At 34.9% G+C, this 20,912-nt stretch overlaps 1 protein-coding gene and 1 long non-coding RNA gene across 2 annotated transcripts in view; one reads left to right on the top strand and one right to left on the bottom strand.

The window, feature by feature from the left end:
• The window catches only part of Pde8 (phosphodiesterase 8), a 130,442-nt gene that overhangs the window by 58,397 nt on the left and 51,133 nt on the right, over positions 1-20,912 (top strand). The window contains exons 3-5 of the mRNA XM_075313856.1: positions 1,764-1,820; positions 15,486-15,682; positions 15,750-15,809. Of these exons, the coding sequence (XP_075169971.1) occupies positions 1,764-1,820; positions 15,486-15,682; positions 15,750-15,809 (314 nt within the window). The remainder of the gene's footprint in view (positions 1-1,763; positions 1,821-15,485; positions 15,683-15,749; positions 15,810-20,912) is intronic.
• LOC142241661 (uncharacterized) lies at positions 17,338-18,447 on the bottom strand. Its single transcript, XR_012723750.1, has 3 exons — positions 18,124-18,447; positions 17,953-18,059; positions 17,338-17,887 (listed from the first exon to the last, which is right to left on the bottom strand). It is a non-coding gene; the product is annotated as an uncharacterized LOC142241661 (long non-coding RNA).

Raw genomic sequence — 20,912 nt, 5'->3', positions numbered from 1 at the left:
CCCACCACCATGGATTGCGTAGAAACTTCTACGAAAGACTGTCATCCACAATCTTGGGTTGTGGTATCTTAAAACTTCTTATTCCTGCATGGTTGTTGGATACCATATACTAACATCACGTACCAAATTTCAACCGAATGGGAAGAATTTTGCTCTTCCAAGGGGCTCTGGAGGTCAAATCTGGGGATCGGTTTATATGGGGGCTATATATAATTATGGACCGATGTGGACCAATTTTTGCATGGTTCTTACAGACCATATACTGACGCCATGTACCAAATTTCAGTCGGATCGGATGAAATTTGCTTCTCTTAGGGGCCTCGCAAGCAAAATCGAGGGATCGGTTTATATGGGGGCTATATATAATTATGGACCGATGTGGACCAATTTTTGCATGGTTGTTAGAGACCATATACAAACACCATGTACCAAATTTCAGCCGGATCGGATGAAATTTGCTTCTCTTAGGGGCCTCGGAAGCCAAATCGGAGGATCGGTTTATATGGGGGCTATATATAATTGTGAACCGATGTGGACCAATTTTTGCATGGTTGTTAGAGACCATATACTAACATCACGTACCAAATTTCAGCCGGATCGGATGAAATTTGCTTCTCTTAGAGGCCTCGCAAGCCAAATCGGGGGATCGGTTTATATGGGGGCTATATATAATTATGGACCGATGTGGACCAATTTTTGCATGGTTCTAACAGACCATATACTGACACCATGTACCAAATTTCAGTCGGATCGGATGAAATTTGCTTCTCTTAGCGGCCTCGCAAGCAAAATCGAGGGATCGGTTTATATGGGGGCTATATATAATTATGGACCGATGTGGACCAATTTTTGCATGGTTATTAGAGACCATATACTAACACCATGTACCAAATTTCAGCCGGATCGGATGAAATTTGCTTCTCTTAGAGGCCTCGCAAGCCAAATTTTGGGATCCGTTTATATGGGGGCTATACGTGAAAGTGGACCGATATGGCCCATTTGCAATACCATCCGACCTACATCAATAACAACTACTTGTGCCAAGTTTCAAGTCGATAGCTTGTTTCGTTCGGAAGTTAGCGTGATTTCAACAGACGGACGGACGGACGGACGGACATGCTCAGATCGACTCAGAATTTCACCACGACCCAGAATATATATGTATACTTTATGGGGTCTTAGAGCAATATTTCGATGTGTTACAAACGGAATGACAAAGTTAATATACCCCCCATCCTATGGTGGTGGGTATAAAAACAAATATTTATAACGGTTCTTCACATTCTTAGACAAAGAGAGAGAGAGCGTACACAATTATTTTTTTGCCGCTCTTATCGCAGTACGTCATATATTAAAGAAATTATAGAGACTTAAACTTACCCGCACAATTGTGCGTGTACGGTCGGAAAGGGATAAGCATTAAATAGATGCTGTAACCATGTCCAAACAGGTGTACATCTGGCTTGATATCACATTGTCGGCTCCGTCTATCTTTAACTATATCTTCCTTAGGTTAGGTTAGGTTAGGTGGCAACCCGATGTATCAGGCTCACTTAGACTATTCAATCCATTGTGATACCACATGGTGAACTTCTGTCTTCCTTCTTGTATTGAAAAAGGAGTGGAGCGGAAAAATGGTCTAAAAATTCGTTCATTGGGCTATCCCTTAATAGAACAACTTTAGCAACAAATGAGTTCTTCGTGACGTAACTTTCTTTGGAATATAAGTAATATATACAATTTGTTTTCTTCTTTATTTTCAGCGACATGTATGTGATGTCAAATATCCCACTGTTTTACCTCCGAATCCGCAACTTAAGGTAAGTAAAGTACATACTACATCGTGAAAGAAACACAGATTTTGAAATACGACATTTAGATTCACCTAACTCGGCAGATTTGGCTCCCAAAAATGGTAATCATGTAAATAGGTTGAGACCGGCAAGCTGCTGAATTAGTTCAGATAGTGAGAAATTTCTTATGAGCGCTAATAAATATGATCCGATGTGGTAGTGAACAAAGATTATAGATTTGAGGAAGATGGGAGATTAGCTTGCGTCATACCAAATGTTGCATTTACCAGATTAGTTCAATACATGTTTGTAATCTTTTAGTTGTTTTTAGTTTTTATTTTTTAAATGAAAAATGTAATTTTCTTAATGAAACAATGTTAAATTTTAGGCAACAACAAAAAATAATTACATTTTCCCCTTTATGGAAATTTATTTCGATTTTAACCAAATTTGGCACACATAACGACACCGTTAAGTGTACCTCTCGTGCAAAATTTGAAGCAAGTCAGGGCAAAACTCTAGCTTTTGAGGGCATATAAATGCAAATCGGACGAAAGCTATGTATGTGAGCTATATCTAAATCTGAACCGATTTCAATCAAATTTAGCAAGCATTGGTAGGATGTCAATTCTACTCTCTGTGCCAAATTTCACGAAAATCGGTAGTAAACTTTGGCCTCTGTTGCCATATGAGTCTAAATCGGACGAAAGATATATATGGGAGCTATATCTAAATCTGAACCGATTTGGATAATAGTTTGCAAGTTTTTCGAGACTCATAAAATATTCGGATGTACGGAATTTGAAGAACATCGGTTGATAAACACGCCAATTATAACCAGATCGGGGATAAATATATATGACAGCTATATCTAAATCTGAACCGACTTTTTCCAAAATCAATAGCGATCGTCTTTGTTACCCAAAACGACCCTGTGCCAAATTTGAGGACGATCGGACTTAAACTGCGACCTCTACTTTGCGCACAAAAATACATGAACAGACAGACAGACAGACAGACGGACGGACATCGCTAAATCGACTCAGAATTTAATTCTAAGACGATCGGTATACTAAACGATGGGTCTCAGACTTTTCCTTCTTGGCGTTACATACAAATGCACAAACTTATTATACCCTGTACCACAGTAGTGGTGAAGGGTATAAAAACTTTGGAATTAGTCTTTATTAAATTGGTTTACATCCGGTAAAGAAGTCAACGCATATCACAAAAAGTCTGAGTAAATAGAAACCGATGACTGTTTGTCTAATATTTCGTTTGGCAGGAATGAATTATTTCTGTGCATGCAGAAAATAAAGTAACTAAATGCAGATTCATTCGCAAGAAAGGTGGTTTATCTCATTTACATACTATTTTTCTATTTCGTACTACTTTATTTTTCGTGAATCTAAAATCGTGGTAACGACTAGCGACCAACCTAACTTAGGCGGCCGCTATCTTTTTCTGCGCATGGCTAGGAGTATTGTATATACACACAAGGAACAAATTCTTTCCCGCGGAATAAAATTTAAAAAAATCCAAATTCATAATTTTTATAAAGCATTTTTCAAATAATATCGAATTTATACCAAGCGACGCGACGATTGCCTCTGATGTTTTTACTTGACCTTAAAAGACATTTTTTACCCTTAGAAGAAAACTCTTCTTTCAAAATGCAAATTCCCAAGTGACAAATATATTTAATTGTTAAACATTATTACGCATACCTTGAGAGTTACCCTCTCTTGGATCATCTTTAATATTCCGTCTTTTCTATTTCGATGATATTATTTACATTAGAAAAACAATATTTAATATTTCATTAAACAAGGCAGAATGTATGTTACTATAAATTAATAATGAAATTGAAATATATGATGATATAATAGTGTATCCAAGCAAAAAAAATTGCATGTTCTTCTAAAGGTTCAACTCTAAAAGCACTTCCAAAAATGTTATCCCAAAGATGTTCCTTATTTTAACTACATAGGAAGTTCTTTATATTCAAGTTGTTTAACTCGTTTTTTCTCATATTTTGACTGGGTAGTTTTAACTTTTTTGTTTCAAATAGAACTGAGTAAGAGTTAATGGTATTATTTAAATTTTGTCAAGAAAATTACTAAATCCACTCTAGAATAATTGCAAATTTTTGAGGTCAAACGTTTCAGACAAGGCGGGCATGTTAACCAGTGCACCACGGTGGCTCCTATGATAAGCCTATGTTAAATTCATCGCTTCGTAGGCTCAAATATGTATATCTGTCAGGTTAGGTTAGGCATAGTAGCAAACCGATATTTTAGGATCACTTAGTCTATTCATACTACATTGGTGAACTTCTCACTTATCACTAAGTGCTGCCTGCGTCAATGTCTATCTCAATGACAAGGGACCTCCTTTTTATTAGCGAGTCCGAATGGCGTTCCACATTGCGGTGAAACCACTTAGAAAAGTTATGGAACACTAAGATTGCATAAGATAGCATTGCTGAAATTTTTTTGGTGTTTGGTTGAAACTGGGATAGAACCCTTTAACCCTTCGCATACAAGGCGGACATGCTAACCATAGTACCACCGTGGCTCCCATTTATATCGGTTTCAAATTTTGCCCACAACGTTTGTGGTTTGTCCCTGAAAATAACACCGTATAGTTGCAGATAAGATAAAAATGTTGGTTAAGCTGCTCTTGTAGTTTATGCGCAGTCCAGACTACAAGTTTTTCCTGACGGAATGTCTGTGTTTGTAAAGAATCTTACAATGTGTTCGAACGCTAAGAATTGTCGTACGTAACTAAAATATCAATAACCCCCATTTTTATGAAGCTCCGTTAGTGCTCCGTTAGCTAACGAACTTTTAAACCATAAGGTGGGTACTATGTTCGGTGTTCGAGTTGAAAACCACTTTATTTTCGCGATTACTTTTCTTTAAATAACCAAAATTATAATTGATAACAAACTTATTCCTGTAACGTCTTGTCGAAATCTAGAGGAACAAGAAACTGCGCATCAATTGAGTCAATTTATCTGCTTTGTATTGAGCTGTTTTAATAAAGTAACCACGAAAATTTCAACGCGAAAAGCGAACATAGTACTTACCTATACTATGAACAAATCTGTCATCTTGCCTATATATTCCACATGCCAGTTAGAAATTTAACTGCTGAAAATTTTTCAGTTAAAGTTAACCGGAAAAAAGATATTTGCAATTTACTTTCTGTTAACTGGCAATTAGAGCCTAACGGAGCTACATGAAAATGACCGTAAATGTGTTATCGATCCCATAAACAAGCAGCAATGTCGATTATGACTTCGAGAATAACTTATAGAGCATAACAAAAAAAAATTGGAAGTGCTTCTAAAGGCACAACATTAAAAGCACTTCCAAAAATGTCCTCCCAAAGAGTTTCTTTATTTTAACTACTCGGGAAGTTCTTTTAATTCAATTTCCATACTTTTGAAAGGAAATTTTAACTTTTTTGTTTCAAATAGGTTAAAAATCGAGTAAGAATTAATAAAATCGTACAAATTATTAATTTTTTTTCGAAAAAAAAGTGCTAAATCCATTCTAGAAAAATTTGTCAATTTTTAAAAATATTTGATGTCAAACGTTTCAGATAAGCGCTACAATGATTTCAAAATCATAAACAATTATAAAAATTATTTATTTGACAAATTATTGCAAATTTTTTAATTTATATCCAAAACACTGAATTCGGATCACACCTTAAGAAGTACTGCAAATTTAGTGCAACGGGATTTGAAATGAGTGTTAAATTCATCGCTTCTGCGACAATTTTCCACCACTCCCGGATCCAAAAAGGATATTTTCACTACTTTTTTGGCGACGTTTTTTTGCTGGGATATAGTTGTGATGGGATCCTTCCCAATTTTTTTTCTGTTAGATGTTATGTGGCTGCTATATTATGTTAGAGAGCTAAGGTGATGTTATAAATGATCACTGTCTAATTAAATCATATTGTGGCTCTCTTAAATAGCATAGCATTCGCTGTGAGCTATAAGAGAGTAAGAGACCCGAGGTGAATTGTTGTTGCTAATTTCATATTATTTCATTCATATTCTTATGAATGATTGGTATGAATGACACCTGTGTAACTGGACATGAATGGAGTTATTGTTGCTATGTTTCACCTCTAATTGTTCTCCCGCGTTTTTTTTCCTCATTCATCAATGAATATATACTATGAGGGATATTTTTTGCAAGGGGAACAAAGGTATCAGTGGGCTACCGTTTCATCTATGGGAATATTCATTAAGGTGATCTTCGACTGATAAGTAGTAACCGTGATCCGCGCAACATTTTAATCGATTTATTACCAAGTACAGTAGTTAAACCAAAGGGAAGATAAAACACCCACGCTTAGAGGCCCGGACTATTAACCGTTTTTTTTATTGAGTTGAACTACTTCGAAAGTGAATTAAAGTAAATTAATTCTTGGTTAACTTTATTAAACCCTGTTTCAAGCTAATTCTTCCTCTTCGGAAATAATATCAAAGTGTTTTAATAATCAAGAAAAGGTAAAATACGAGTGATTTTGAGTGGCATTATGGGAAATTCTTATTTTAATTTTTTATGCAGATTCGATGTGCTTGGGGTGTTATAGGAGAAAGATTATTATTAACCCCAACCAGACTATTAGAACCACTTTGCTATTATTCTTGGTGAAACTACTGTACCCTTACCACTGTTGCCGGTACCTTCGATTTTGGAGACTGCACCTATAACCTTAACTCTGAATTATCAAAGAAGCAAAAGGAATGTTAAACTTATAATTTTTGACACGTGTTGGTATCGTCATTATTTGTACCGTTTTGTGAAAAAAAAATCACATTTCAATGATTTCATTATCTCAATTAACTTAATTGATGTTTTTTTTAATTATTTCTCAATTGAGTGAAATCTATTAAAATTTTGTAGTTGTTAATTTAAATATTATTTTTCTATAATTTCTAATTTAATGGAAATTCCCTTCAGTCAAAATATCTTGTATATGTGTAATTCTATTCTTATGTAAAATTTAATTTTTCTAATATTTAAAATTTATACACGTAAGCTAAAGCTCCATTCATCGAGTGTGTTTGCAGAGGCCTATGCAGCGCTGAGTGAATGGGTAAGTTCTAGAAATTAAGAATTATACTAAATTTTTGTTTGAAACTTATAACCAATTTCATAATTTTGATTGATTTTCTTAAATGCATTTATAAATATTTTTCTGCTATGTAGACCCAACATAGAACAAATTTTTGATTAAGGTTATTTTCCTTTTGTAATAAAAGATAATAATATCATAGAAATGGAATAGACTTTTACTAAAATCTAAAGAGGGCCAAAGGGGAAATCACTTTCGGGGTTCCTTTAATATTTATGACAATCTATGGAGTCAAGGAACATTGGTGTGTGTGGGCATAGAGATCGGTAACACCTAATGATCTCCTGCAGGGTAATGACCAACGATTTTGTTGTTTTAGTTTCAGTGATCCGATAGTCCGTCCGTTTTAAGGTTGCACGTTTAAAATTTTCCTGTATATGGTAATATGAAAGATGACGAGGGACAAGAATACCCAACCCATTCCGGCGAGTACTAGCCAAATAACGTGCTATCCTGCGTCATCATCAAAATAGATGTTTCGAAATAATAATAATCACGAATATACCATTACAGTAATGGCGCCCAACGTGGGGCCTGATAGGACAAAAAAAAAAAAAAAAAAAAGAAAAAAAAAAAAAAAAAAGGTTCACCAAATGGTAAAATTTCGTTTACCCTGCACAATTCCATCTATTGCATTTTGTTCTATCTCGCTCCTTTCTTCAAGGTAAAATAATGACAGTTTAATTGAACTTTCTTAGCGAATTGCTAGATAAATGTTTTTAAAATAACAATTTTCTAGACCTTTGTAAAGTCTTTTATACTAGCCTATTTTCCCATTGTTTGTCTTTAGATTCAATAGCCCTTGCTAATTTCTCATCTCTTACCGTTATCGGTTTAGTTCGGAGTATAATGCAGTAGTTCATATGAGACAACGATTATCCAGCTTAAACTGATCCGGCTTTAAAGACTGAAGATTTATAGCTATTTATCCACGCAGAGTCATTACCTTGCTTAAAATAATAATTTGTATAAAGTTGTTTCCTTTTTGGTCTCTCTAAGATTTTTTATGAATATAATTATTTGCCAAGAATATGAATCCTCATGTTTGTACAATTTGTTCTGCTCCTTTAGATAATTCGAGACCTTTGGTATCCACCAATTGTAGACATAATTTTCATCAGGACTGTTTAATAAAATATTTAGGAAATAATCCCAGTTGTCCTTCGTGTCAGGCTCATGTAAATAATAGTTCCCTTGCGGTTTGCAATTTACCAGACTATAGTGCACAAGGCGCTATACCGCGCAGTGTGGGTATTCAGACAAGGAATATGAGAAGGAGAGCGCTTACACGTTCTCAGGTGCTTCCAAGCAATTCAGTACCTATTCAACATTCTACTATTGTCAATGGGGAAAATGTGTTAGAAAATTCTTCGTCTGCCACCGAAGAATTACGTGGGGAAATTTCAACTATTAGAGACATGGTCGAACGTTTTTCTCGTAAGCTAGATGAGATTAGTTTGAATCAGGGCCCGAATTTTTCTCGGCAATCAGATCACTCGCTACAACAACCACCATTAGCTGTAGGGGTAGATTTGCAGGAGCCCCAGCGAAGTGAGCGCATCCTTCGCACACCTTCCTTACTTACGAACAGTAGCAAAATTTCTGCCATACTTAATAGTTGGAATATTAGATTTGATGGGGACTCTGCCATCTTTCCAGTTGGGAAATTCTTATTTATTATTCAAACGCTCACTGCGGACAATTTAGGTGGGGATTTTCAACCCGTTTGCGATTATTTTCATATTCTCTTGGGTGGACGTGCGAGAGAATGGTATTGGCGATATCGAGCCACTGTACCTCAGGTGACCTGGGATCCTCTCTCAAGGGCACTTAGATTGCACTTTGCAGATCATTTGTCCGATAATGACATTCTAGAGATGATACGTGACCGAAAGCAACAGGCGGGAGAATGTTTCGAAAATTATTATACATCCATACTTCAGTTGTGTGATAGATTAAGGAGAACACTTTCTGAGAAGGATTTGACTGAGATATTAGTTCGTAACTTGAGGCCACAACTAAGGAAAGAGTTATTCTATATTACCATATCATCAGTGGACCATCTTAGAACACTGGTTCTTAGACGAGAGGCTCTTCTTAACGAACAGGATAGGAATTCACGTCATTTTCAGAAACAAGTGAAGGAAGTAGAGGATGACATTCCCTCAGATCCTGTGTCTTCTTCGGTTTTTGAGATTAGTAAGACGAATGAGGTAATTTGTTGGAATTGTCGGAGGATAGGTCATCGTTTCATAGATTGTGTGGAGGATAGGGCTCTTTTTTGTTATGGATGCGGTGCCGAGAATGTTGTGAAGCCTAACTGCAATCACTGCAATAATTCGGGAAACGGATATACGAGCGGTTACCGCTCGAAAAAATAACTTCTTCTAATCCAACATTGTGTAAACCTACTAAGACTTCTGACTTTCGAAATGACATTCACAATCGATCTGCGACTTTAGTACCTCTCATACCATATCACGAAAGGCTTTTGAAATACCAAGAGGTACGAAGAAGAATTTTTTGCGAGTCCCTCGAAGTACCCGATCTTGCCAGCTCTGTACGAAAACGCCAATCACGGAATACTTTACGCCTACGGAACTTTTGGAAAATGGTATTGTCAGATAGAGGTCGGATTTCTAAGTCTGTGAATTCTTTCAATTCAATTAGTGGTGATGCTAGGCCATATGTAAGATTGGATTTATTTGGCAGAAATATGATTGGTCTGGTCGATACAGGCGCGACTATAACATGTATTTCCGGAAATGCGGCGAACGATTTATTGAATAATGGCTTGAGGTTTAAACGCTTGAATGAATGGGTCTCGGCTGCAGGTGGAACTAGGTATAGAATATTGGGTTATGTTACTGCCAATGTATGTTTCCGTAATATGAACCATGAATTGAAGATTTATATTATACCTGACCTGAAAGATGATTTATACCTAGGAATTGATTTTGTAAGGGCATTTAATTTATTGAATATAGAGATTTCGCGTATAGACATCGAAACTACCGACGATTCTGGGAAATATTTGACTCATGAATTAGATTCTCAAAGAGCAGAGAGATTGAGACGTGTCGTTGCTTTATTTCCTTCATTTGAGGTTGACGGTCTCGGTAGGACTACCTTAATAGAACACGTGATAGAGATTCAGAAGGATTCGAAGCCAATAAAGCAAAGATACTTCTCAGTTTCTCCTGCTATAGAGAAATTAATTCATGGCGAAGTAGACCGAATGATTGAATTAGGGGTTATTGAGCAGGCACCTTTGAATTGTCCTTGGAGCAGTCCTGTGACCTTGGTGAGGAAAGAGGGCAAGGTACGGTTGTGTTTGGACTCGCGAAAGTTAAATTCGGTCACGGTTCGCGATGCCTACCCTCAACCCAAAATTGACAATATTTTATCACGTTTGCCTAAAGCGGAATTCATCACGTCGCTGGACCTAAAAAACGCGTTTTGGCAAATTCCTTTGTCGTCCGAATCCCGTGACATGACCGCCTTCACGGTTCCCAATCGCCCTTTATATAGATTTAAGGTGATGCCATTTGGATTGACAAATGCGCCCCAGACTATGAGTCGCCTTATGGATCTTGCGATACCTGCAGATCTAAGAAACCGCGTGTTTATCTATCTGGATGATTTATTGTTGTTTTCACAAACATTTGATGACCATCTTAAGTTACTTGCCGAGGTCGCCTTTCTCCTTCGCAAAGCAGGATTAACACTTAATATAACCAAGTGCAAATGGTGCTTGAAGGAAGTAAGGTATCTCGGCTATGTAATTGGGAATGGCGTTATAAAAACGGACCCGGGAAAAGTTTCCGCCATTATGGATTTACCAGCACCCAAAACTGTTAGGGAGGTTCGTCGTTTCCTTGGTCTTGCCAGCTGGTATAGGCGGTTTATCGATAATTTTTCGACTTTAACAGCACCAATCTCGGATTTAATAACGAAGAAGGTCAAGTTCACCTGGACGGAAAAGGCCCAACGGGCCTTTGAAGCCGTAAAAAATTGCCTCACTTCCGCCCCTGTATTGATAACGCCAGATTTCAGCAAGCCGTTTATAATTCAGTGTGACGCCTCTACTGTTGGCATAGGTGGTGTTTTGGCTCAAGAGGACCAACATGGTATCGAGCGACCGATAGCTTTTTATTCTTTTAAACTTAACAGAGCCCAGAGGAATTATTCAATAACAGAGCTAGAGTGTTTGGCTGCTGTTAAGTGTGTTGAAAAGTTTAGGGAGTACGTCGAAGGTTTGCCGTTTAAAATTGTTACCGATCACGCGAGCTTGCGTTGGCTTATGCGGCAAACCGACTTAAATGGTAGGCTTGCCCGATGGTCGTTAAAGCTTCAATGTTTTGACTTTAGTATCGAGCACCGTAGGGGTGCACTTAATATAGTGCCTGATGTTTTGTCGCGGGTGTCAGTGGAGGCAATTACACACGAGTGGGTAGAGCCCGAAATTAATTTAGAATCTGAGTCGTTCGATGAGGAACACTATAGGAACTTGAGAACGGAAATTCAAAAGGATGGTTTGGCACCAGATTTACAAGTAGTGGGCAAATTTATATATAAGCGTACTCAATTTTCGAATTCTGATCCCTATAGCGAGGTTTCTCGATGGAAGTTATGGGTTCCAAATGGGCTTACAGAAGACGCTATTAGGAGGGCGCATTGTCCACCCACATCTTCGCATGGTGGAGTTGGAAAAACTCTGGAGAAGTTGCGTCGTAATTTATTCTGGCCAAGAATGGCTTTGCAAGTGAGAGATTTTATATCCAGATGTGACATTTGCAGGCAATCAAAGGCTCCGAATACTATTCTTAGACCTCTGATAGGGGACCAAATCAAATCAGAACGCCCTTTTCAAAGGCTATATATGGACTTTTTGGGACCATATCCAAGGTCTAAGAATGGACATATCGGAATCTTTGTTGTGCTTGATCACTTTTCGAAATTCCCATTTGTTAAAGCAATTCGGAAATTTACAACTGACCAAATATATGAATTTTTAGAGACGCAGATTTTTAATACTTTCGGTGTGCCCGAATTTGTTGTGACGGACAACGGGTCACAATTCAAATCCAACCTATTTGAGAGTCTGATGTCTAAATATGGCATAAAACATATATTTACTGCTATTTATAGCCCTAAATCCAATTCAGCAGAACGTCTTAATCGTTCGATATTGTCCGGTATTCGTTCATATCTTAAGAATGATCAACGCGACTGGGATATCAACTTGGCTGATATTTCAGTTGCTTTACGGAGTATGGTCCACACGAGCATAGGCTATTCTCCATATTTTGTGTTATTTGGGAATCAAATGGTGACTCATGCCAAATCCTATGAGCTTTTACGGAATTTGGACAGCTTGGAAATTGGTGAGAGAATTGATCATACAGATAGGATGCAAGTAATCAGAGAAAAGGTGAAGCGAAATATGGCTGATGCATATACCAATTATAGTAAGCATTACAATTTGAGATCGCGTCCTATCGAGTACAAAACAGGTGATGAGGTTTACAGGCGGAATTTCAGCCTTAGTAAGAAATCCGAGAAATATAACTCTAAACTAGCCCCGAAATTTCTTAAATGTAAGATAGTCGAAAGAGTTGGTAACTGCTATTACAAGATTACAGATATGGAAGGTAATTTATTAGGCACTTATCATGGAAAAGATTTAAGACCTGGAGGAAGTGGTTGAACTAACCCTTCCAGTCAATCGTTCTTCATTAAAAACAAGTTTAAGTGCAATATCTTTAATTTTAAACTAGTTTTAAAGTAACTTAAACTGACTTTAATGAAGGAAGATTGACTGGTTTGTGATGGGATCCTTCCCAATTTTTTTTCTGTTAGATGTTATGTGGCTGCTATATTATGTTAGAGAGCTAAGGTGATGTTATAAATGATCACTGTCTAATTAAATCATATTGTGGCTCTCTTAAATAGCATAGCATTCGCTGTGAGCTATAAGAGAGTAAGAGACCCGAGGTGAATTGTTGTTGCTAATTTCATATTATTTCATTCATATTCTTATGAATGATTGGTATGAATGACACCTGTGTAACTGGACATGAATGGAGTTATTGTTGCTATGTTTCACCTCTAATTGTTCTCCCGCGTTTTTTTTCCTCATTCATCAATGAATATATACTATGAGGGATATTTTTTGCAAGGGGAACAAAGGTATCAGTGGGCTACCGTTTCATCTATGGGAATATTCATTAAGGTGATCTTCGACTGATAAGTAGTAACCGTGATCCGCGCAACATTTTAATCGATTTATTACCAAGTACAGTAGTTAAACCAAAGGGAAGATAAAACACCCACGCTTAGAGGCCCGGACTATTAACCGTTTTTTTTATTGAGTTGAACTACTTCGAAAGTGAATTAAAGTAAATTAATTCTTGGTTAACTTTATTAAACCCTGTTTCAAGCTAATTCTTCCTCTTCGGAAATAATATCAAAGTGTTTTAATAATCAAGAAAAGGTAAAATACGAGTGATTTTGAGTGGCATTATGGGAAATTCTTATTTTAATTTTTTATGCAGATTCGATGTGCTTGGGGTGTTATAGGAGAAAGATTATTATTAACCCCAACCAGACTATTAGAACCACTTTGCTATTATTCTTGGTGAAACTACTGTACCCTTACCACTGTTGCCGGTACCTTCGATTTTGGAGACTGCACCTATAACCTTAACTCTGAATTATCAAAGAAGCAAAAGGAATGTTAAACTTATAATTTTTGACACGTGTTGGTATCGTCATTATTTGTACCGTTTTGTGAAAAAAAAATCACATTTCAATGATTTCATTATCTCAATTAACTTAATTGATGTTTTTTTTAATTATTTCTCAATTGAGTGAAATCTATTAAAATTTTGTAGTTGTTAATTTAAATATTATTTTTCTATAATTTCTAATTTAATGGAAATTCCCTTCAGTCAAAATATCTTGTATATGTGTAATTCTATTCTTATGTAAAATTTAATTTTTCTAATATTTAAAATTTATACACGTAAGCTAAAGCTCCATTCATCGAGTGTGTTTGCAGAGGCCTATGCAGCGCTGAGTGAATGGGTAAGTTCTAGAAATTAAGAATTATACTAAATTTTTGTTTGAAACTTATAACCAATTTCATAATTTTGATTGATTTTCTTAAATGCATTTATAAATATTTTTCTGCTATGTAGACCCAACATAGAACAAATTTTTGATTAAGGTTATTTTCCTTTTGTAATAAAAGATAATAATATCATAGAAATGGAATAGACTTTTACTAAAATCTAAAGAGGGCCAAAGGGGAAATCACTTTCGGGGTTCCTTTAATATTTATGACAATCTATGGAGTCAAGGAACATTGGTGTGTGTGGGCATAGAGATCGGTAACACCTAATGATCTCCTGCAGGGTAATGACCAACGATTTTGTTGTTTTAGTTTCAGTGATCCGATAGTCCGTCCGTTTTAAGGTTGCACGTTTAAAATTTTCCTGTATATGGTAATATGAAAGATGACGAGGGACAAGAATACCCAACCCATTCCGGCGAGTACTAGCCAAATAACGTGCTATCCTGCGTCATCATCAAAATAGATGTTTCGAAATAATAATAATCACGAATATACCATTACATAGTGTTATGGGATATTTGCGACACGAGCACTGTCGTTCGGATAAACTTATAGTCTGGACGGCGCATTAGTCACCGCATGGTTATAAACTGAAATCGAAACAATAATAATTATTATTGAAGACGAAACCAACAAAAACAAAACAAATAAAAGAAATTCTTCATTCGGGGTACGTGTATAAACAGTATCGATTCAGACTTAGATTTGTACCAAGAATAGTTAAATGTTTACTCTCTATAAACGGAACTTTATGTTTACATCCATTATACATAGTTTCATAATATTTGTCTCGATATTTGAAACTGGGGATTTTGAGGACCAGAAATGTGATGAAGCTTATTGATGTCGATCAATTATATTATACAGTTCTCGTTGCCGTCTGGCTGGAAACAAAAATGAGTTAAAAAATGAATTAATTTAGCTTCATTATTGAATAATTTAGCGTGGTTACAACAGACATCGTTATATTATCTTATACGCTTTATAGACTATCAGTTATTCCGGACGACAGTGTTCGTGTCGAACATATCCCATATATTGTGCACATTATAAGTTAAGTCCGAAGGCATAATCGATACTGCTGCATGTTTATGGGATCGATAACACATTTACCGATTATTTAGTCATCGCCGACAAGTCGTATCGATCCGACACACTGTAAGATTCCTTACAAACACCGACAGTCCGTCCGGAATAACTGATAGTCCGTAAAGCGCATAAGAATTTATCCCCGATAAAGAATATATATGCTTTATGGCAAACTTATTATAACCTCGTCATCACCCTATGGTGGAGGGTACACTTGTAAAACTTGAGGACAACTTCTTTCACGAAAAATAAATAAATAAATCAAATAAAAAGGAAATACTGATCATGTTTTAATCTTGCAGGCTCTTTTGGTCTTCCATAAATCCGACAATATTTGCGAAGTGGTGCAGCAGGCTTGCAACCGTCAGCAACTGGAGGTGACACTGGTGAAAACAAAAGAAAATGCTTTGGAACATTTATGCAGTGCTGCAGAATGCTTTCACATAATCATCATAGATGCACGTTCGCCAAAACATTTGGATTCAGAACATATTGCAAGGTAAATTGACGAGTTCCCCAATTCAGTGAGAATTTATAGTGACTATGCGTGAACTTTTATCAAACAGGTCCATCCGGCACATGAGTGGTCATCACTTTACGACAATAATTGCTGTGGTAAAAAAAAGGTAAGCCATCGATTCGTATGTATAACATCAGGTTTTCCAAATTGGCTGCTAGATTCTTAGTATTCTGACTCTCACCTAATAAGTATGAAAGTGAGGCAAGCTCTTTAAATCGCAGATCCCAAACTAATTATATTACAGTGATTGCACCGCCCGTGCCACCGTGGTGCAATGGTTAGCATGCCCGCCTTGCATACACAAGGTCGTGGGTTCGATTCCTGCTTCGACCGAACACCAAACAGTTTTTCAGCGGTGTATTATCCCACCTCAGTAATGCTGGTGACATTTCTGAGGGTTTCAAAGCTTCTCTAAGTGGTTTCACTGCAATGTGGAACGCCGTTCGGACTCGGCTATAAAAAGGTCACTTGTCATTGAGCTTAACATGGAATCGGGCAGCACTCAGTGATAAGAGAGAGAAGTTCACCAATATGGTATCAAATGGACTGAATAGTCTAAGTGAGCCTGATACATCGGGCTGCAACCTAAACTAACCTAACCTACAGTGATTACAACTTCCAACTTTAATCGTATAATCTGGTCATTCGATTAATTGAATAAATATTCAATGTATATTTAAACTATTTTAGAAAAATGTACTTTAAAGTTAATATACAAAGTTCCATACTGCTCTTGCCAAGTTTCCAATTTAGACTTTCATTATTCAAAATTCAATAGCTTGACATCATAACGTCAATACAGAATCAGAATTGTTGTGCCATCAAATTGTAAGTAAACGATCATAGTCTGTATAGTCTGCATAACCGGATCATACCCAACCAGTGTTACTAGGAAAATTTACTCTACAATATTTTTCGCTAAATATAAACAAAATTTACTAACCAAGAATGGTTCTATGTTCTTTATTATCTTAAAACATAAAACAAAAATAAACACTTACAAGAAATCATAAACAAACAAGAAATAAGCTTAGCATACAAACCAAACAAAACCATTTCCTCTCTATACACACAAGCAAAAACCAAAATAGAAAAATATGAGCAAAGCAATGTAGTGTACGAAATAACATGTACTGGAAACTCAACAGAGCAATGCAGTAAATGTTATATCGGCACAACCAAGCGTAGCTTAGCCACCAGAATTGGTGAACACGAAGCAGATATAAAGAAAGAAAAGATGACAACGGCATTGGCTCAACACTGCATAGAAAACAAACACAATGCAGATCTGCAAAATGCAAAAATATTCCAATAAACACAAACGTTTGAAAAATGCTAAATTTCAACAATTTTTCAAACATTTTTTCAAAGGATTAGGGTAATATTCAAGTTGAGAAATTGTTGAGAAAATCGCGTTCTCAAGAAAAAACAGACATTACCCTCAACAGTGAAATTCAACACATTAGCAATAATATCTCAAGTGTTATCCTCAAATTGAAATGCATCGCTACGCAATAATTTGATAAACAATTTTCGATGCGAGTCAAATTCAAATTTAACATCGTTGCAAATACTTTTCAACCTAAATTTGTATGAATGATATCCCCACTTCAAATTGAAAGTCAAAGCGAAAATTCTATGAATTTTGTATAATTTATTCATTTTCATCAAAATAAAATATATAATAATACACTACACTACATAATACACTACAATACCAATTGATAAATAATAATCTTATTAAACATATCAACAAATAAGAACAAAGAAAAAAAAACAAACAAACAACAAAACTTTAAATATCTTAAACATTATTAGTAAACACTTTTGCATTGATAATTCGTTTTCCTTCCTTTTGGTGTCATAAAACAGCATTAAAATTTATTAACATGCGGGCAATTTGAAATTAGGAACGTACTGGACCGCGTGTTAGAATTGATTCCCAGCAGAAGAAATTCACAAAATATCCATTTTAAACTGATAATAGCATATGAATTAAACTGACAATGTGATGCACATTTTCATCCAGAAGTTGTTGATTTCAACAATTTGTTGGTTTTAACAATTTTAATTGGTTGTACTTGTAATGTTTCTGGAAACTTTTTCTTGTCGATAAGCAACTCATTTTTCATTGGTCAGCTTCTTAATGTTTGCAAGAATGTAGCATCCAAAGATTTTAGTTTTCTGCAAAGAGATTTAAATTTAGTGACTTCTCTAAAGTGTTGATTTAATTTTTCATATTGACGTACCAATTATTATAAACTATTTGAAGCAGTTCCAGTTAATTGTCCACCATTTTTTTCATCGGTCAGCTTTTTAATGTTTTCAAGAACGTAGAATCCATAATTTTAGTTTTCTGCAAAGAGATATACATTTAGTGACTTCCTTAAAGTTTTATTTCATTTATTATTTTCACTTACCTATTTTTATAAACTATTTGGTTATTTGTCTAAAATTTTCCATTTTTTAATTTCTTGCAATTGACCACGAACTTCGTTGCACAAATAAGTATTGAAAACCACATGGTTTTTTCGTTGCATTTTAGGGTAGTGTTTTGTCAAAGTTTTCTCATATTATTTTCAACACCTTTTCAAAGATTTCGTCAACATTTTGGCAAATTGGAAGTAATTCGCAAACAATTTGAAGATGTATTGAAGATGAGCTATTTCAAGTCAAGTTGAATTTATGTTGAAAATTATATTTACCCTCAAACTGAAAAGTTGTTGCATTTGAAAAACGCTCATCCTGTGTTTATTGGGATTGGACAAAGAGCGAAGAGAGAATAAGAGATATACTTTAGAGAGTATATCTCTGTGATATTAGATTAAGTTAATTATCCTCGCAATTATTAAATATGTCTTCTATGTCGTGCTGTAATAGTGTCATATTAATAGACGTATTTTTTTTTGCATAAGTAATTGACGAAAATTGAATGTAAGTTAAACTTTTATGGAAAATAACAGAATATAGGCTAAGATCTAATGCAGTGATGCCCAATGCAATAGTATTGGTGAGAGCGACGAAATAACACTTGAAGAAAAGATTTTTCTATTCATTTTATTCAGTCGTCAACGAGATAGCGACGAAAGCATATGTGTGGCGGGTGTCGTCATTTTTTTCTGTTTCTGGGTAATGTAAAATTAATGTATGTACACATTTTAGTAATACTCTTGATAATAGCATTTATTTTAGTAATACTCTTGATGAATGTATATGTTTATAATACAAACATACGTAATTATAACAAAAAAGAAATGGAAAATTATAGTTTTTTTTTTCATGAAATAAATTTCAAAATTATTTACGTCAACCCAAAACATTTTGGTAGAAAATATTTTTCATTTGCCCATTTAATATCTACAAAATTTATATGAAAATGACCAATGTTTAAACAAATCACCACATCTCGACCAGACGAAATATTTTTTAAGTGTAGTGCAGCTTGTCTCTCCCACTCATATTTCTGCTTTCCTATTGGTTGATTGACGATCAAAATAAAAGAGCGTAAGAATACGTGTGAGTTGAAAATGCCGCTAACGGCACTGAATGGGCATCAATGATCTAATGTAATTCCATATGTTGTTGCCAGATCCAATAAATAAATCATCCCTGATGAGGCTGGAAATAATTTGGAAAATAACAGAATATAGGCTAAGATCTAATGTAATTCCATATGTTGTTGCCAGATCCAATAAATAAATCATCCCTGAGGAGGCTGGAAATAATCCCAGCGAAACGTTGGATGGAAATAATAGAATAATTCAATTCTTGCTTAATTCGCATGACCTTGAAAATCCATTAAAAACAAAAGCTAATAATTAAGGAAAAAGGTCGATAAACTAAATAAACTTAAAAATAAATTTATATTACCACCACGGTTGCCACAGTTGGTATAACTCTACCAAAAATAGTAGATTTTTTTCTATTTGGTAGAATTTTTGATGGTTTGATGGATCAAATCTCTATATAAATAAAATTTTGGAAAAAGTGTATATAAAAATAAAATTTTGGAAAAATTTTCTATATACATTTTTTTGAGAAATTTTTCTATAGAAATAAAATGTTGAAAAAATTTTCTATAGAAATAAAATTTTGACAACATTTTCTATAGAAATAAAATTTGACAAAATTTTCTATAGAAATAGAATTTGACAACATTTTCTATAGAAATAAAACGTTGACCAAATTTTCTATAGAAATAAAATGTTGACCAAATTTTCTATAGAAATAACATTTTGACAAAATTTTCTTTAGAAATAAAATTTTGACAAATTTTTCTATAGGAATGAATGATTTGTGACAAGATTTTCTTCAAATTTAGGTAGATTTTTTTTTGGCACGAGTGGTAACCGTGGTAACCACCAGAGATGGTCTGTCGTAAACTGTAAGGTATTTGACATACATTTACGACGTATTTTACCATACGTCCAAAACGTCGTAAACCTTCTGAAAATACATAGTTTTTGACAATACAAGAATTTGTACAGTTCACTTTTAGAACCGTTTATTTCGTACTTTTTGTACTCGCCTAAAGCTACGGTTATAAGACACAGTCAGTACAACTAACAATGTATATTATAATAATAAGAAATATTTTGTAATAACAAAATACAAAAAGCTTTTACAATGGTCACAATGGACAGTGTCTTCCGATATAGTGGGGTTTTTTGTAACATTAAAAATTGTATGGATTGAAAGAAACTTATTTCGATGTCACCATCGTAAAACAGTTTCATTATAATTCACTAAATGCACATGTTCGATCAATATTCCCAGAAGGAATACAGCATCTATATTTGAAATTAGAGTAACTATCATTATAAAAGTTGCCATTTTATTATTTCATAAACAATAATTATGAAAATATTTTGAAATTGTGCTATTGCAAAAGTTGTTATAAAATTACCCATTGTTTATAAAGGTTCATTATATATCAATATTATATCAAATTATATTATACAATTAAATTATATCAAAATCTACTCAAAATGGAATTGAAGTCCCATAAATGGAATTGAAGTCCCATAAAATCGTGGTTTTTTTCACCATTATTTTTCTCCAATAATCCATTTTAAGGAATACAAACTTAGTGAACATTTGCTGTGGGCTATTCCCCATCGTTTTATAATAAAATTTGCAAAAATATGTATAATTTTACGCCTTTTTTTCGGGAGCCACCGTGGTGCAATGGTTAGCATGCCCGCCTTGC

This window comes from Haematobia irritans, chromosome 5 (genome assembly GCF_050003625.1).
Source record: "Haematobia irritans isolate KBUSLIRL chromosome 5, ASM5000362v1, whole genome shotgun sequence".
NCBI lineage: Eukaryota > Metazoa > Arthropoda > Insecta > Diptera > Muscidae > Haematobia > Haematobia irritans.
This window is presented reverse-complemented; position numbering and strand designations above follow the sequence as displayed.